General features: G+C 41.6%; 1 protein-coding gene across 1 annotated transcript in view; it reads right to left on the bottom strand.

Annotated features, from left to right (window-relative positions):
* Positions 1-7981: 7981 nt before the first annotated feature.
* Positions 7982-17984, bottom strand: part of LOC126260776 (adenylate kinase) — a 41089-nt gene continuing 31086 nt past the window's right edge. The window contains exon 6 of the mRNA XM_049958116.1: positions 7982-8931. Within this exon, the coding sequence (XP_049814073.1) occupies positions 8822-8931 (110 nt within the window). The 3' untranslated portion in view covers positions 7982-8821. The remainder of the gene's footprint in view (positions 8932-17984) is intronic.

Raw genomic sequence — 17984 nt, forward strand, 5'->3', positions numbered from 1 at the left:
CTTCACCCCTTTGGACATGATTTTTGTGGCTCTTCATTCCTATGGATTCTTTAATGATGGTGTCTCAATAGCTGGTTGCTTGGCATAGAAACCTGGTGTTCTTAAAATCAAAGGAGTGGTATTTCTTTATGTTGTGCTATGCCACTGCTGATTTCTGTATGTGTACCAGTCCCACCGGATGTGTTCCTCACAGTGTTTCAAGGTACAGTGCTGATTTTGCCTGATGTAATTATGGCCGCACTCAGAAGTTATGTTACATTTTGGTGGGTCTTTCGCAGACACAAGGAGTGTCTTCATTTTGGGAGAAGCTCGTAACATGATTTTGATGTTTCTTTTTCCATGTAGTCAGACAATTTTGGGTGAGAGAGAAACAAAGTAAGGAGGCAAAGCAAGTCTCATGTCTCAGTGCTCCTGTTCCCAGTTAACTGAACCTTTGCTTTTCTTGAACCACCTTTTAATCTATTCTTCACTGCACCATTTTTATGGAACAATTTCTTCAGGTGCTGTTGCTCAGCTAAGAGGCTTCCTTTGTCACAGATGACATGCGCCCTATGTAACAGGATGGTCAGCACGAGAGTTAGCTCAGTTACCACACACCAGACCCTGCCATCTGCTACCAAGGCTGGAATATCATCGACGCAGCATGCTATGAAGTCCAGGCCGCTGCAGTGGCAACCTGAATTACATCATGTCGAAGTCTGGTTCTGCGCCGCTTATGTGGCCAAAGTCCTAAGAGAGCTGGACTGAGCGGCCATAAATACAAACCACCCGCACCATGCAGCACCTGTTGCAGACTGCAGCCCACATCAAGAAGCACTCCACATTAGTCACTCCGAATTGGGCCATCGTGTCTTGATTACAATTAGGTGCTGCCTCCACTGTCCCTCAGTCTATTGGCCACGTCCAGTCTTGATGCTGTCTATAGCTGATTGGAGTCTACTCCTGGCCAACATGAGCCAACTCCTGGAGGTGTAAGAGAGGTTCCCGATTCGCAGTCTGCACTTGGGTGATCCCTGCTGTGAGCTGCTGCCTGATCAATGCATTTGCAGTTAATGGCCTGACAGGCCTACACCAGTGTTTGCTGCCACTGTGTGATTGGCATCAACAAGACTGCTGCACTACCCAGGCACTGACTGTTTCTTTTGCAGCCACTTGACCAGCCTGGGATTTTTTTATCAGCGGCTGTCTCTTGCTGCTGTCTGCTGAGCCATGTAAGCACCACCACCTAGGGTCAACATGTACCACTGAGAGTTGACTACTACAGCTGGAATTCTGAGCAGATAGAAAAATGCCATTTGCAGCTGCACTGCATCACCCTAATCCACATCTGCAGATATTAAGGGGAGCCGGAGGTGCCTATGCTGCCCATGTTAAAATCACTAAGTTTGAGGAACATTTATGAATAAACTACCAAATAGAAAAATTTGATTTTTTTTTTGTTTTTTTTTTTTTTTTTTTTTTTACACACACATAGAGTGGTTTAGTATTGCAGTTATGACAGAGGGATTTTGGAGTATCTTTTCTAGTTTCCTTCCAATTATTTTTTTTATTAATGATCCAAATATTTTTACAAATAATTGCTTTATAATTAAACTGAAATGAAACTACTGAACATATTGCCAAATGGCTATGTTACAATGTAAGTTTGACCACTAGGAGTGCTGTATAAAAATTTCATCTCTCTAGCTTGAGTGGATTTTGAGAAAATGTTCCTTATATTCGAAAAATTCTAATTTACGGGAAATGGCTATCAAAGTTTCTCAATACATTCCTGCACTATAGGATGGATTATCAGGGTCGTCGTCTTAATCCTCCAAAAGCTTCCTCTTCTGTCTTCTTTTCTGGCCTGTTGTTCCATCATACTTCATATGCCTTTCTCTTCTTTCTGCTCCTCTTATCCTTTCTCTGTCAATATTTCTTAGTGCTCGTACAGTGTTCACCCCAGCTGTAAATCCGAATGCCTTCAGAACTTCACACTTCACACTGTTCCCTTGGTTGTAGGTTGCTATTGCATCATAAATGCCAAAGTGCAGTGTTTTTATGCTTACAAACACCCTTTTAGGAATCACTTTCCAAATCAAATTGTTTACGTTCTCATTAGGATTCTGCGTCTTTCCATGTAGAAATTTGTGTAACAATTCTGGCTGTGCTAAGTCATGAAAAATTGGTTTTATTGCATTTATCACAGCTGCTGGCAAACCATGTTTGTGATCATAGTCCTTTTTTGCATTATATTTGCATCAGGAATCTTTTGGGCACAGGCTGTGTTGAGGGTATTCATTGGAAGAGGCAATATGAAGGAACAATGCCCACACTGCTTTTCGCATGTCACTAACATTACTAGTATTTTGCCTTATAGCATACCCATAGTATCTCTGTAGACGTTCAATCACCTCATCAGTAAGCCTGCCTCTCCCTCCTATTGTCTTTCCATCACTGAACTTACTTGAACCCAAAGTTTGTTTGAGCCTTCAAAGCCGTGCACCCATACGCTTTTGCACATGCCCAATGCATTCCAACATTTCAACTACAAATTCATTTCCATGTGGTTTCAGTTCCTCTGTAGTCTTGAAACCTTTGGAGTCACCATCCTAAGGTAGTATTTGTACCTAACGTTGTATCTGGGAACTGAATGTTCAAAAATTTGTTTCACTCCATCCACTTCCATTGCTCCACTTGATCATCTAAAATTTGCCTCACAGGTTCCACTGTGCTCTCCTTTGATTTTATTTTTGCACCTACAATGTTTTGATAATATTGCAACATCTATCACTTTTGCACTATCACCACAAGTAGCAGTTACAACCCCATTCAGGGATTTATGACCCCTCTTTTGCCAGGAACCATCTAATGCCACTACCAAATCCCTAGAACCACCGTTCATTTCTACAGATTCCTCCACTGCTTCCTTCATGGTTTTCAAAGCCACATCTTCAACAGAGGATCCTACCAGTTCACAGTAGTACCCAAATTTGCTTGGAGGCGATGGCAAGTTCATAATACCACAAAACAGTTTACCACCAGCAGACCCTTTTCCAATGGATCGAAAACCATACACAAGTCGAACATTCACATCAAACACACTAGATCGTCCATTTTCACCAAAGAGACTGGCATGTGAATTGTAGAAAGTCACTTGATACTTGCAACATGCACAGATTATCTTCATCTCACAAGCTAAACCAAAGTGCTTTGTTATCTCTAGTCCCACTCCTACACTTTAACACATTTTGCACAGAACACTTTCTTTCAGCACAGAAGATAATAATCCAATATTCAGTACTTCGTTAATATCATACATATTCACGAAATCTGTCACTTCCACCAGTCAGCTTCTTGCTAGAAGATGTCACAGGGCTATGGCCGGCCATGTGTTGCTTAGCAGAAGAACGCACTGTTTCAGTAATTGTAGTATCGCAACTTGGTATTAGTGTTAATTTTCTTTTCCCTACGTTCTTCCTCTTCTTATATACATGGTTACTAAAACGTGGCATCGTAACCAGTACAACGCTTTACACAAGAAGTATAATACTAACAACAACAGGCACAACACTGAAATAATTCGAAACGGTAAACAGCAAAGAGACGATGTTCCGGGCTCTTAGCGCTTCATTTGTCACAGAAAACAATGTAGCCAACCCTTGCACACTCGCTGTATGCGTAACATAAGGCGCTGTATGCGTAACAGGCCGAGAAAATCCCAAGCAGTTCGCCAGGAAGTCACGAGAGGGTGTTAGATGCATTCAGCGGCCACCCATTTCTTCTGCAGGCGTGGGGGGAAAATGGTAATAACTCCACTTCTAGGGCGAGTAGAACAATAATTCAAAGTTTACATTAAAGAGGAATGTTCCAATTAATTTTCGGTAGCAAAAAACAAAAATCGTAATTTTTTGGATTTGACCACCTCCGGCTCCCCTTAAAGTTTTGTAAAGCAATTTAAAGTGCCACTGCTCTGACTAAAGGCTTGTGCCTTGGAGCAGAGGTGCTGTGGAACAATTTTTTACTACCATAATATTTCACAAGTCTGATTTTGAAGCTGAATATCCTCATTGGGAAGAGTAAAAATAGAGAAACCCATCTTGTGGGAGAACTTTAATGCAAAAATTACAAGAAAGACTGAAATTTTTCCATCTAACACTACTTCGACTATAAAAGAAGTAATACATGAAAAATTTATATTGAATTCTGATAACTTGGAGAAGCTGTACAGGTACCAACTTAGTTTGGAAGATTAGTATTCAGGAAAATAATATCAATCAACTGTGGCTTCAAAGATGTGCATCAGTCCTGCTTCATCTGTCCCCCAGTAGAGTAGTTCCTCTCAGATGGTGAGCTGGATGCTGGAATGCTGTGTATAAAGTATGCTAGTTGGAGAGATACAGATACAAGCTTTCACATCTGTGACTTCCACAAACAGGAGTTATTGACATAATTCAAAATTTCATCTGTGGCAATGTTGATGTCTTTTGCAGGTTCATCTTACAACAAGTCTTCAAACTCATTGAAACATCTGTCAGGTTTCTGTTTCTTTGCAGGAACCTCAGCTGTGACACTTTTGAACTACGATCAGTTTATTGCAACATGATTTGTACCATACCTTATAGCTCCATCTTTCCTGACGCTCCCAAGAAATTAAGTCTTTTCTCCTCTTTTTTTATGTAGAAATGATGTGGATTCGTGCATTCTTATTTCCCACTTACTGTTTACATTGATTTTCGTATAGTTCAGTTTTTAAATCTATAGAAATGTTTTTCTTGGATACAAGTGATAGAACTGAGAACCACTAGAAGCTAATCCACAAAAACATTGTAATTTACTGTTCCAATGTGTGTCCACATCTCCTTTCAACAATTTCTGTGTGCACTTCTGAAGGCAGGAATTTTTGAAGAAGGCTTTGACATTTCAAAATGAATGTATTAATCACCAGTATATCACTGGTCTCTTTATTGACACTTCACTTCATTGAGTCATACACTCAAGCACAACATTGAGGATTTGTGCCAAATATAAAAGTCTCTTCTATTGATTGTTGCAACAATCTTTGGATCTCTGCCGAGAACAAACAACATTTTGCACAGTCCTGAATAATGTTTTTAAATACATCTCACTCCCAAAATATCTGTTGCACAACACTGAAACTTCAACCTTTTCTTTTTCACTATTAAAGTAATGTGCAACCCTCCCATGTAGTTTATTTTAAGACATGAAACACTCCATAAATCTATTGCTAATATCTATTCTACCCCTCTGAAGATATTCCTCATTCAGCTTCACATAAACAATCTGCAGTTTCCTTTAAATTTCTCAAATAGGTGGTCACAGGAGGTAGCAGTTCCTTGGCACTCACTGAGCCGAACTTTGCCCCCAAACCAATAAGCAAATGTGTAACAACAAAAGGAAAAATTTTTTGCTGGTAAGATCAATAATTATTTCCTGATGGGACTACCATCAAATTTGGTGGGACTTGAATTTGTATGTCTCATTTTGTTGTTAAGAAATTTAATAATACTAATTTGTGCAGCCTCACACACATTTTTTAACAAATTTAAAGTCACTGTGTGTCTGATGTAAGAATACAATTTTATACACAGACAAGCTACTGTATATTTGATTTTCTCCTTGCCATCAAACATACAACCAAATTTTATTCAAATCTACAGTCACAGTTTGATTTCTCACAAAAATGTGAACTCACAATAGAGAAATTAGGTCCATGATGTTCATTTTATTAAAGCACTCTCACAACTGTTTATTTTGACACATTCATTACGTGGCAACTGAATCACTGCAAAGTGTCAACTGGAGGCACCAGAAACTTTGCAACTCTCACCTCTCGGGAAGCCAATGACAATGGCCGTCAACCCAAATGTGGTTCACAGATTGCACGAAAGATAAGGTCACAGCAATGTATAGTCACTAAGTGCAGGTTCCTTGGGTGCAGCTAAACAGGTCGTAGCCAGAAGGTAAGGACAGAAACAGACTTCCACTTTACCTGTGCCTTGCAGACATTCCAAGAATGTCTATAGACCAAGTTTTCAACTAACATTACAACATACATGCTGTGCTGATTCATGAAATCTCTGGCATTGACTACAGGTAAAACAATTCGACAAAAGGCATATAATGCGATTGATAATGTTCTTTAATTTTCAACTACAGCACAGTTATTATTACAGATATCTGCAGATTATCTGTGGATACCTGCAACTGCTCACGATAATATTCACAAGGTATAATATTCACAAGGTAACAATCACTATGGATATCTGCATCTGTGCAAACCTCTGACTATGGCTGTATGAATTCTGCTGAATAAATCTTGTTGTTTCCACTGGCTTTATGATTCCACAATGGCTGAGGACCTGGTTCTTTGTACCTGCTGCCCTCCTGCAATGTTATTGTGACCTGTTATGAGGTCACTATCACTCAGACCACCCTGCCATTTTAGGACTGAAGAACACTGCACCCAAAAAAAGGTTAAACACAGAGGTCACAATATTTTCAGGGCATACTTAGAAATGAGCAGCAGTTGGAATTAGGAAGTAAAAAGAATAATAACTATATGAACTGTATTTACGAAGAATATCTAAATCACCCTCATTTAGTTCGTCTGAGCTCAACAGATAACTACATTCATGTCCTTTTAGACAAAATATTTACTGTTGAAAGCTAATTTGTTCTACATTATTAGAATATCTTCTCGGTATTATTGAACAAAGTATTAACAAATGTTTAAAGACATGAAATTAATGAAATTATAATTACACTGAAAGTTATGATTATTTTAAAAGTTTGTGCACTTTTGGCAAAAAACTGCTTGTAACATGGTTTTAAATTTAGGGGGGGGGGGGGGGGGGGGAGAGAGAGAGAGAGAGAGAGAGAGAGAGAGAGAGAGAGAGAGAGAGAGAGAGAGAGAGAGAGAGAGAGAGAGAGAGAGAGAGTTGTTTATTATAGTTTGTTGCATCAAAGTGTAAATTCCATAAAATAGATTTGACATCTTTTCTGGTACATAACTAAGAACTTCATTATTTGTTTTTAGGTCATGATGACAATCTTTACATTTTGCTTGATAAGAATTATTATTTCATGTCAGAGGTGAAACTGGCAATCAGTTGAATGTTAACAGTTCTTTTTTAGAAAAAGTGTAGAAGATGTCTGATCTGTAGACTCATGAGAACTTCACATTGTACTAGCCCGAGTTCAAAACACGGTTTTGCACAATTTTTCCCTCAGTTGACGAGAAATGGGAGTGCAGGTTGATATATCACAGTGCCACATTGCACCATAGCTGACATGGCGGTAATCTTATCTTGCAGAAAGCAGTGCATCTTTTTGTGGTGGCATGTAAGTAACGTGAGTACAGTGATAATGAAAGGCACAGACTTAGGTGTCTTAATATGGATCTTGCAGAAGTGGTGGTCAAAATACAGTTACAGATGACAGTGTTTCGTGGGTGGGTTCTTGCTTTAAGCAGAAAATCCCACACAATGAGTAATCATTCAATTTCTTTAAGAATACAACAAGCTCATTTACAGAAACATATACTACTAAATGTGTGGAGAGTGGTTTGGATTACTTACCAGTCACCACATAAAATTCATGAAAAATTCATAAACATTTCTTTCACATTCTACCAGGAAGATTTATTTGTCGATTACACGTCAATTGGCTGATTGTATGCTAAGAACTTTTTTTATCCAACTGTTATTTAATAAAAAAAAAATCTGCTTCACAAACAAATCTGAGAACATGCTATCAGCTGTTGTAAATGGTATTTTATCATGTCAGTGTATTCTTCTAAATTTAAGATTGTCACTTGAAGCACATAACTTACTTTTATTATTTTAGAAAATACTGCTTTCAAAGTTGCAGGAGATCAAAAATTAATACAGCTAACAGTCTTTCTGTATGAGACAGATTTAACATTCATTCATAATAGTTGTCATATGTTAGGGGAGGAAGAAAAAGCATGAGCACTTAGTAAAAAGAAGCACTGATACATTTTATTTTATCAGATACTTTTACACCATTTCCCACATAACAGGTACAAATAATGTCAGAAGAGCCCTTCGCTGAACAATGGTAAACATGGATCATTGCGTGACTCATGTCTTAGTCCCTTCATTACACATAATCACTTTTGACTGTACATTTTTGTTATTTAGTATTCACAGTGACTACCAACCAAATTGAAATATTGGAACTAAAATTTAATGATTAGTTCTACAACTGCTGTCATTTCTTAATTTTATTTTAAACCGAGCAAAGTATCATAGAAAGATATCCCTATGCTTTCATTTACTACAGATTGAGTGCACATTAGTTTGTGGGAGCAATACAGTTAATACCAGCAAAACAAGTCATATCTGAAGCCTGGCAAGTACAATCTTGTGTAAATTAAAGAGAAACTTTCACAGACCAAAAAGTAAATTATCATACAGTTGAAAAATCCTTCATTCACTGTCTAACAACAAACTCACAATATGCTTCAGGTATCACGGGTTCTCGCGTAATATGTTTTTGATGTGACCAGTAATAAAATAACGTTACTATAAACATGGAAAAATATTTCTCACTTTTTGAATGTTAGGAGATAGTGACAGGCAATCAAAACTAAAATATATGTATATAAGAGACACTGCAAGTCTTAATTGTGCATGGCAGTGCGATAGCTTTGACAGAAATGGTCATGTTTGTAACTTAAAAAGTTACCTGCGTGAATAATAAAATTTTGACTCCCATCAGCTTCTATATGGCTTAAATTCTCAATAACAGGATATACTTCATCATTAAAATTACAGTATTGTCCTACGAATGTTCCTTATACAAACATAACTTTATCCTTGCTTCTGGAAGAACGAAGAAATATTTTATCAATGCTATCAAAGACCTCTGAAGCAGATTTGGAGGCATCAATCCTGTGATGTATACCTGAAAAAAAAAAAAAAAAAAAAAAAAAAAAAAAAAAAAAAAAAACAACTGCAATGCAATAGATGTACAACATTATTCGTATTATTCATAGCATATGGCTAGAATTACCTAACTTTATGAAGACAACTGGTACTTATTTTTTCAGGATTTAACTTTTTCACTAATTTCATAGATCATCCTACAGTAAACACACATTCAGCCAGAAATACGATGTATGCATTACTGACACACAAAAATAAACAATGTTCTGCAATAAAATTATGTATATTTAATAAAATTTGACATAACAAATTTACTGAACACAGAATATCCTTAAGATCAATAGTGACATAATTACATCTTCCAATAAGGCAGTTTTTAGTGTTAGCAAATCCTGCAGCTATGCAACCAAATCCAAGAAAATATATTCTACTGTTCTCAATTAAATAAAAATTTTTGGGGCAATAAGTGACCCATATGCATCTGAGCAAACTAGACAAATCCAGTGCAACTGTGGTAGCTCATAGAATGGTAACAAAAATATCTTGATGTTAACATTCTCTTCTATTCATTTACATCAGATTTCTAAAATTTTGAAGCACAAACTACAACGCATTGATAGCAGTGTGTAGTTGTTCAATGTGGCGACAGAAGAAAAAAATGACAAACACACTAGGATGACACAACAGATCATCCACTACTTGTGCAGGTTGGTAGACTGTAAAATACGAATCAGGTTTGTACCTGATCACAGTAATTTATACATTTACCAAAAGTTTATAGCAGAAATGGCTAGTTGGAGAAGACAAGTGATACATTCAGTCACAGTAAATAAAGCAATTTCCCACCTATATTGGTTGGGATGAAGACCAGATTGGTTTCTCAGGCATGATTTTCCTGGAAATGATATAATATTGTTTTCCTCTGACCTGTTGACCTACATCACCCGATCTAGGACGTATACATTTGATGTCTAAGATATTAACCATAAGTTCAATTCAACAATTGAAAGCCCAAGTGTTATGGATGCACTAAGAGACAAATGAAAACTGTCACATGTCCCTATAATTTTTTTTATATTAACCATTTTAAGAATTGGACAACTTTGATACCTGCTAAACCACCAGCACTGAACTACTAAAGTAGTAAGCAAGGATATGCTCATCCGTTATTATAAATTACGGAACTAAGAAGAAAGCCAAAGGAACCTATTTGATGATCACATCATCTCCAGACATTTATGCAGTGACCACTATTTGTTAGACAATCACCAAATATCACACTTCTAAATTTCAAATCTTTTGCTGCTTACTTACGACACCAGTAGAAGTTTACCAACACAAAGAATCCATAGCTGCATGAAACCCCAGCACTACCTGTCCAGACAACATAAATCCCCAGGCATAACAGTTCTACCAGCCAGTTGCAAACAGACCATTGTATGATGTTAACGTCTTATTTAAGGCTATGATTTTTTTCGTAAGATTAAGGAATTTCCTTCTACAACTTATTGGCTCCAAATCAACCAATGACTATGGCATTCCTTGGGTTATCGGTCTTCTGACTTGTTTGATGTGACCCACCACAAATTCCTTTCCAGTGCCAATCTCTTCATCTCAGAGTAGCACCTGCACTCCACATCCTCAATTATTTGGTTGGTCAGTTGGGGGTGTGCATTAAGGGCCTCAACAATGAGGCTGTCAGTTTCTTGTTCAAGATGAAAGATATCTGTAGTTAGTGATGTGTGCCAGAAATTTGATAAAATTGTGGAAATATATATGAATTTTCAGCTAGTATCAAGGGTAACGAATTTAAGTCTTGCATCCACTGGAGTGCTACTCCTCAAACAAAAAATAGGGTGAGGCAGGAAAAAGACTCATTGCATTTAAAAGCAATTAAAACAGACTAAATTGGGATGACCAAGGAAACAGACACAGGAGGAGAAGGTTGAGGGCCCTCCAGACCCAGCATGTAGCAGTAGATTCACAGCTTTAATCACTTTGCCTCTACCCCGAAAAAATGTTATATCTGAGAACAACTTAATCATCACTAATAATTGGTTTAAGGATAATCATAAATGAAAGTTGTACAAATGAAAGATACCTGTAGACAACGGAAGGTTTCACATTAAGTAAGTAAGACAGAGTCTTGCACCAGATTTTAAACTGAGACATTTCATGGGAAGACGACAACTGCAAGGCAGTCTAAGAATGTAAAATGAGGCGAAAGATAGGAAAATTAAAGAGACTTTTGGAGAAAAGAGAAGTAACTGTATGACTCACAGAAGCTCAGATGGCAAACCAGTACTAAACAAAGAAGAGAAAAAAAAACATTGGAAAGAATATAGAGGGCTTCTCTATAAGGGAAATTAACTTTAAGACAATTGAAAGGGAAGATGAATCAGACGAAGATCAGATGGAAGGTATGATACTGCGAGAAGAATCAGGCAGTGCAGAAAGACCTAAGTCAAATTGATAGGAGGACCAGCCATGACAAAGTACTCCACCGGGGGTGCAAAATGTTTGAGACAGGCGAAATACTCTCAAGACTTCCGGACTAATGTAACTGGTCAGTTGGTTGATAGACAAACAGTGAGGTCATTGGCCCCAAGACCCAAGACGGCAGAAGCCAAGGGAGCACTACATAAACAGAGCGGTACGGAGAAGTGGCAAACAAAGAGGTAAAAGGAACATCGAGGCAGCAGCAAGAGTAAATAACAGGACAAGAAGAAAGGGCCACAGAGACACCCCCAAGTGCAGCATGTGGAGCCAGTCCTGAATCTGGTGGATGGGATAAAGAGCTTGGAGGTTGGGAAGAGAGCTGACTGAATACGATTATATAATATACTGTATGCACTTATGGCACCGGATGTATTGGACAGCCTGGAGAACAGCATAAACGTCCACAGTAAAAACCAGACACTGGTCAGGAAGCCGAAATCTAATAGGGGTGTTGCCAACAATATAGGCACTCCCAACACCAAACGATGTTTTTGAGCCATCAGTGTAAATAAATGTGGCATCCGTCATTTGTGCACATAGAGCAGCAAATGCCCGACGATAAACAAGAAAAGGGGTACCATCCTTGGGAAACTGACAAAGTTAACGGAGCAGGCAGGTCCAGGGCCGGAGCCAAGGTGGTACTGTACCCCAATTTGTCAAAAAGTCTTAGGAAAGTTGAAGGAAAGAGAACATTACAGCTGATGGAAGTGGACTCCCGGTGGTAGTAGGGAGGAAGGGCGGCCTGCATACCCTAAATCCAAGGAGGCATCGAAAAAATGTCATGGGCCGGATTAGCAGGCATGGAAGACAGATGGCTAGCAAAACGACTCAGAAGGACAGCTTGCCGATTGGACAGCGGTGGTTCAGCAGTCTCAGCATAAAGGCTTTCCACATGGCTGGTGTAAAAAGCTCCAGACACTAAACGTAATCCACGGTGGTGGACAGAGTCGAGACGCCGAAGAATAGACGGCCCAGCAGAGGAGTAAACTATGCTTCCATAGTCCAATTTCGAGTGCACTAAGGCGCGATAGAGGCGGAGAAGGACCACTCGGTCTGCTCCCCAGGAGGTACCATTCAGGACACGGAGGGTGTTGAGGGATCGCAGACAGCGAGCCAAAAGATAGGAAACATGGGAGGACCAGCACAGTTTTCTGTCAAACATAAGACCCAAGAATTTAGCGACGTCCGAAAACGCAAGGTTGACAGGTCCTAGATGTAAGGAAGGTGGAAGAAACTCTGTACGACGCCAAAAATTAACACAAACGGTCTTACTGGGAGAAAGGCGGAAGCCTGTTTCGATGCTGCAAGAGTGGAGGCGATTGAGACATCCTTGAAGACGTCGTTCAAGAAGGCTGGTCCGTTGAGAGCTGTAGTAGATCGCAAAATCGTCCACAAAGAGGGAGCCTGAGACATCAGGAAGGAGACAATCCATAATTGGATCTATGGCAATGGCAAACAGTACAACACTTAGCACAGAGCCCTGGGGTACCCCGTTTTCTTGGGAGAAAGCAGCGTTCACCCGCACTTTAAATGTGTGCTCTGCCATAAATTCACGAAGAAAAAGGGGCAGCCGACCTTGAAAGTGTGCGGAGGATGCCTGTCCTCCAACAGGTATGTATGCTCTCTCCAGATCAAAAAATATTGCTACTGTTTGGCGTTTCCTGAGAAAATTTTTCATGATATAAGTGGACAGAGCAACAAGATGGTCAACTGCAGAATGATGCTTTCAGAAACCGCAATGGTCAGGTATTAAAAGACTTCGGTACTCCAGCCACCAGGCTAAACGGCAATTCACCATACGCTCCAAAACCTTACATACACTACTCATGAGAGAAATGGGGTGATAGCTAGAGGGGAGATGTTTGTCCTTTCCAGGTTTCGGAACAGGAACGACGGTAGCTTCCCGCCATCTTCTGGGAAAAGTACTGTCGGTCCAAATTCGATTATAAAGGCAAAGGAGGTAACGCAGACTATGGTATGATAAATGCAGCAACATTTGGTTGTGTGTACCATCCAGTCCTGGGGTGGAAGAGCGAGAAGAAGAGAGTGCATGTTTGAGTTCCTGCATGGAGAAAACAGTATTATAGCTTTCGCGATTTTGAGAGAAGAAAGCAAGAGGTTGCACTTCCGCTGCACGTTTCTTCGGGAGAAACGCTGGCGGGTAATTTGAAGAGCTCGAAATCTCAGCAAAATGTTGACCCAATGAGTTAGAAATTGCAACAGGGTCCACTAATGTATCATGTGCAACAGTGAGCCCAGAGACCGGGGAGAAACTAGGCACGCCAGATAACCGTCGAATCCGACTCCAAACTTCCAAGGAGGGAGTGAAGGTGTTAAATGAGCTAGTAAAGAAGTCCCAGCTTGCCTTCTTGCTATCGCAGATGACGCGATGGCATCGCACACGGAACTGTTTATAGCAGATACAGTTGGCCAAAGTAGGATGGTGCCGGAAAACGCAAAGAGCACATTGCCGCTCACGTATTGCGTCACTGTATGCCTCGTTCCACCGAGGAACTGGGGGGTGCCGGTGCAATTCGGAGGTGCAAGGTATTGAACGTTCCACAGCTGCAAGAACAACTTCTGTAATATGAGTGACCTCATCGTCGACACTAGGAAATTGACGGTCATCGAATGTCGCTTGAGACGAAAAAAAGTGTCCAATCGGCTAGGGCAAACTTCCAGCGTCTCGGGCGCATATATGGCATTTGTGGCTGCAATTTAAGGACACACGGAAACTGGTCACTCGAGTGTGTATCAGCAAGAGCGAACCATTTGAAGCGCCGAGCTAGCGGAACAGTACTGACCGAAAGGTCCAAATGGGAGAAGTTTGTCATGGAGGCAGACAAAAATGTAGGGTCCCCAGTGTTGAGGCAAGCAAGATCTGCTTGGTGGAAGACGTCTATCAATAGTGAGCCGCAGACAAGGACGCTGAGATCCCCAAAGCAGGTGGTGGGCATTGAAGTCCCCAACCAGCAAATCGGGGGGCGGAAGCTTACCAAGAAGATGAAGGAGATCAGCTGGTGCCATTGGTGTGGATGATGGAATGTATACAGTACAAAGAGAGAAGGTGTTTCCAGAAAGGGAAAGACGGACAGCGACAGCTTGGAATGAACTGTTTAAGGGGATTGGGTGATAATGGAGAGTATCATGGAGAAGAATCATGAGTCTTCCATGTGCTGGAGTGCCTTCAACAGAGGGAGATCAAATCGGACTGACTGAAAATGAGGGAAAACAAAGCAATCATGGGGACGCAGCTTTGTTTCCTGAAGACAGACGATGACCGGCAAGTAGGATCGTAAGAGGATCGACAATTCATACTGATTGGCTCGAATGCCGCGGATATTCCAATGGATAATTGACATAGGGTGGACAGAAAAGGGAAGAAGGTGACCAAGGTTGCCCTCAACTCAACAACTGCTCAGAGCCGGCGACCGACAGCATGGAACGGCATTCAGCAGACGATCCTGATCCATAGGTTGTTCGGGAGCAGCTCCTGCCACCAGCGATCAGCCGCCAGCAGTGCGCCTCGGCGACACAGAAGTTGGTCGAGGGCGGTTACCGCCAGGCAGTGCTGTAGATGAGACGTGCCGTGGCGGAGAAGGAGAGGAACTGGGTTTCTTATTAGCCTTCTTGGAAACAGGACATTGAGATGAAGGAGGAATCTAAGATTGTGAAGTTGGGGTACATAGAAAATCTTAACGAGTAGGCTCTTTTTTGGAAGTCCGGGTGTCTGATTTTGGGGTTCAGGATTTACCAGAACCCGATGAAGGGTTAGCCATAGAGTGAGCAGGTGAGAGTGGGGAGGTTGAACAGGCGATCTTTACGCTGGCTGAGCTGACGACTGTGGCACTAAAGGTGAGATAACAAGTCTGCGTGGCTGCCTCCTTTGTTGGCCGAGAAGAGGCAAGGCCAGTGCTGTATTTACCTGCATGAGGCACAGTGGGCTTTCGACTGGCGAGTAACTTTCGAGCAGCAAAGGTCGACACCTTTTCCTTCACTCTGATTTCCTGAATAAGCCGTTCGTCTTTAAAAATTGGGCAATCTCTAGACGAAGCAGCGTGGTCACCCATACAGTTGATGCAACGAGGGGATGGAGATGGATAAGCACCCTCATGGGCATCCTTGCCACACGTAACGCATTTGGCCATATTGGAACATGACTAGCTGGTATGATTCAACCGCTGACACCGATAGCAACGCGTAGGATTTGGGATGTAAGGACGAACTGAAATTATCTCATAGCCCGCTTTTATGTTCGATGGAAGTTGAACTCTGTCAAATGTCAAGAAGACAGTATGGGTTGGAACGATGTTCTTGTCAACCCTTTTCATGACTATGAAGAGCCGTTATGCTCTGGTCAGACAGGTAGCTATGAATTTCCTCGTTAGACAATCCATCAAGGGAACGTGTATAAACAACCCCACGTGATTAATTTAAAGTGCGGTGCACTTCCACCCGGACACAGAAGGTGTGTAGCAGTGAACTACGCAGCAATTTTTGTGCCTGGAGGGCACTGACTGTTTCTAACAACAAGGTGCCATTCCGTAATCGGGAACAAGACTTTACAGGACCAGCAATTGCATCGACACCTTTCTGAATAATGAAAGGGTTGACTGTGGAGAAGTCTTGACCTTCGTCCGACCGAGAAATAACAAAGAACTGTAGCAACGATGGAAGAATTGTCCGTGGCTGAGACTCATTTAACTTTTGCTTGTGAGCAGACATAGTAGATGATGATGATGAAACTGTTGTGGAAATATCCCCCACGATTACCGGCGTCTCCGATGGCACGCTCCTTCCTTGTGGGGTCCCTCTCTGAGGGCACTCTTGCCTTAGGTGATTGTTCACACCTTAGGTCACACCTCCTGAGAAACGGACGGAGGGACCAATCGGCAAGTTCGGAAGGTATCAGCTCGGGTAATCACCCCTCCCTGGGCCTGACCTCCTTCAGGGGGTACGTCCGTGTCCTACTTGTCTACCCGGGCCGGGGGATTACACGTTACCCGTCATCGGCTATGCGTGGATCGACCTCCTGACATGCACAAGGAGGAAAGAAAGAGAAAGGTAGGAACAAAAAAAGGAAAGCAGAGAAGAATTCTCAAACGGCGCAGCGGAGAAGAAGGTAAAGAGAAGAATCAAGGAAAAGGGAATGACAAAGTAAGGGGGGGGGGGGGGGGGAAGGCCTTGGAGCCAATTCTGTTAAACACATGGAGGAGATATTGGCATTGCAGAGGATTGAAGAACTGCAGCAATTGGTTATGAGCGGAATCAGGGCCAGAAGCTGATCTGTGGGAAGAAGAGAGGACCACAAGAAGTTCCCATTCAGTAAAAGGTTTCGTGTAGGATTCCATCCGACAAGGGGTAAAACACATGTGGGAAGCTTCAGCCTGCTGTTTCCGAAGGAACAAGGCGGCTGGGTAAGAGGCTGACACTCTTGTTGTTGTAAAATGGGTACCAAGGTGGTGTTATGCGAGAAAGGATGGATCTGTACAAAGGCTGCCTGGAAGGGCAAAGCCCAGAATGAAAGGCTGCTACTGACAACCTTGGTGAATGCGAAGTGTAGCCCACACCGGTGATGAAGGGACAGGAGAACCTAGGGAGGAAACAAAGCATTCCAACACCCCCATTTGCTCTGTTTGATTAAGTAATGAGCTTTGGTGCAAAGACATTTAGGTAATAAGACTGATGGAGGATAGGTGCCTCTTAAGGTGTTGCAAGCCATGTCAACGATCATGGAGAGCGGTGGCAATATCTGTGTTCCATTACAGAACTGGCTGATGGTGAATAGGGCCCGTCAAAAGCATGGAACGGCAATGCCTGCAGCATGGATCAATCTTATTGGGCGCAGCATGACAACTTCATCAATGCAACCTGACAAATAAGGCGCAAACACGACCTAAGAGCTATATAGGGACTCGTCAGCACGATGGAAAGCCCAGCAGGGAAGCCTGGTCATCAGGAGGTAGGAAGGGAATGAGAGAATCAACAGGAAGTGGCCATTCTCACAGAGCTCATCATGTGGAGACCAGTGTAAGGAAGGAAGAAGGGGAGGGGAAGGGAGCGAAAGATCAATGGCAGAGAAAGTGGCATGCACAGCACTAAAATAAGTAGGGGAAACATCATTAAGAAACTACAGGTCGTGGTTCACAAGAAATTGGTCAATGAGTAGCCCCTGAAAACGTTAAGAAGCACTGCACCACAAAGGATTATGGACATTAAAATCTTCAAGGAGGAGAGAAGGAGGGCAAAGTTGCTGAAGGAGAGCAGTTAGGGCAGCAGATGTAGATGGCCTGTCAGGGGGGACATATAGATTGCAAACCGTGATGATGGTAGAGTCCAAGTGGACTCTAATGGCAACTGAAGTGGGATCCATGTACTAACAATACCCAGACACCACTGGAGGCCCTCAAGGTGTCGACCTGGTTCAGACAGAAAGCATGGAACCCACGAAGGGTCGGTAAGTGAGAATCAGTAAAATGAGATACTGAGATAATGACAAGCTGCCAAGTAAGAGACAATAAGGGATTGCAGCTCTGGGAGGTGACAGTAGTATCCATTACAGTACCACTGAAT

Source organism: Schistocerca nitens, chromosome 1 (assembly GCF_023898315.1).
Source record: "Schistocerca nitens isolate TAMUIC-IGC-003100 chromosome 1, iqSchNite1.1, whole genome shotgun sequence".
NCBI classification, from domain to species: Eukaryota; Metazoa; Arthropoda; class Insecta; order Orthoptera; family Acrididae; genus Schistocerca; species Schistocerca nitens.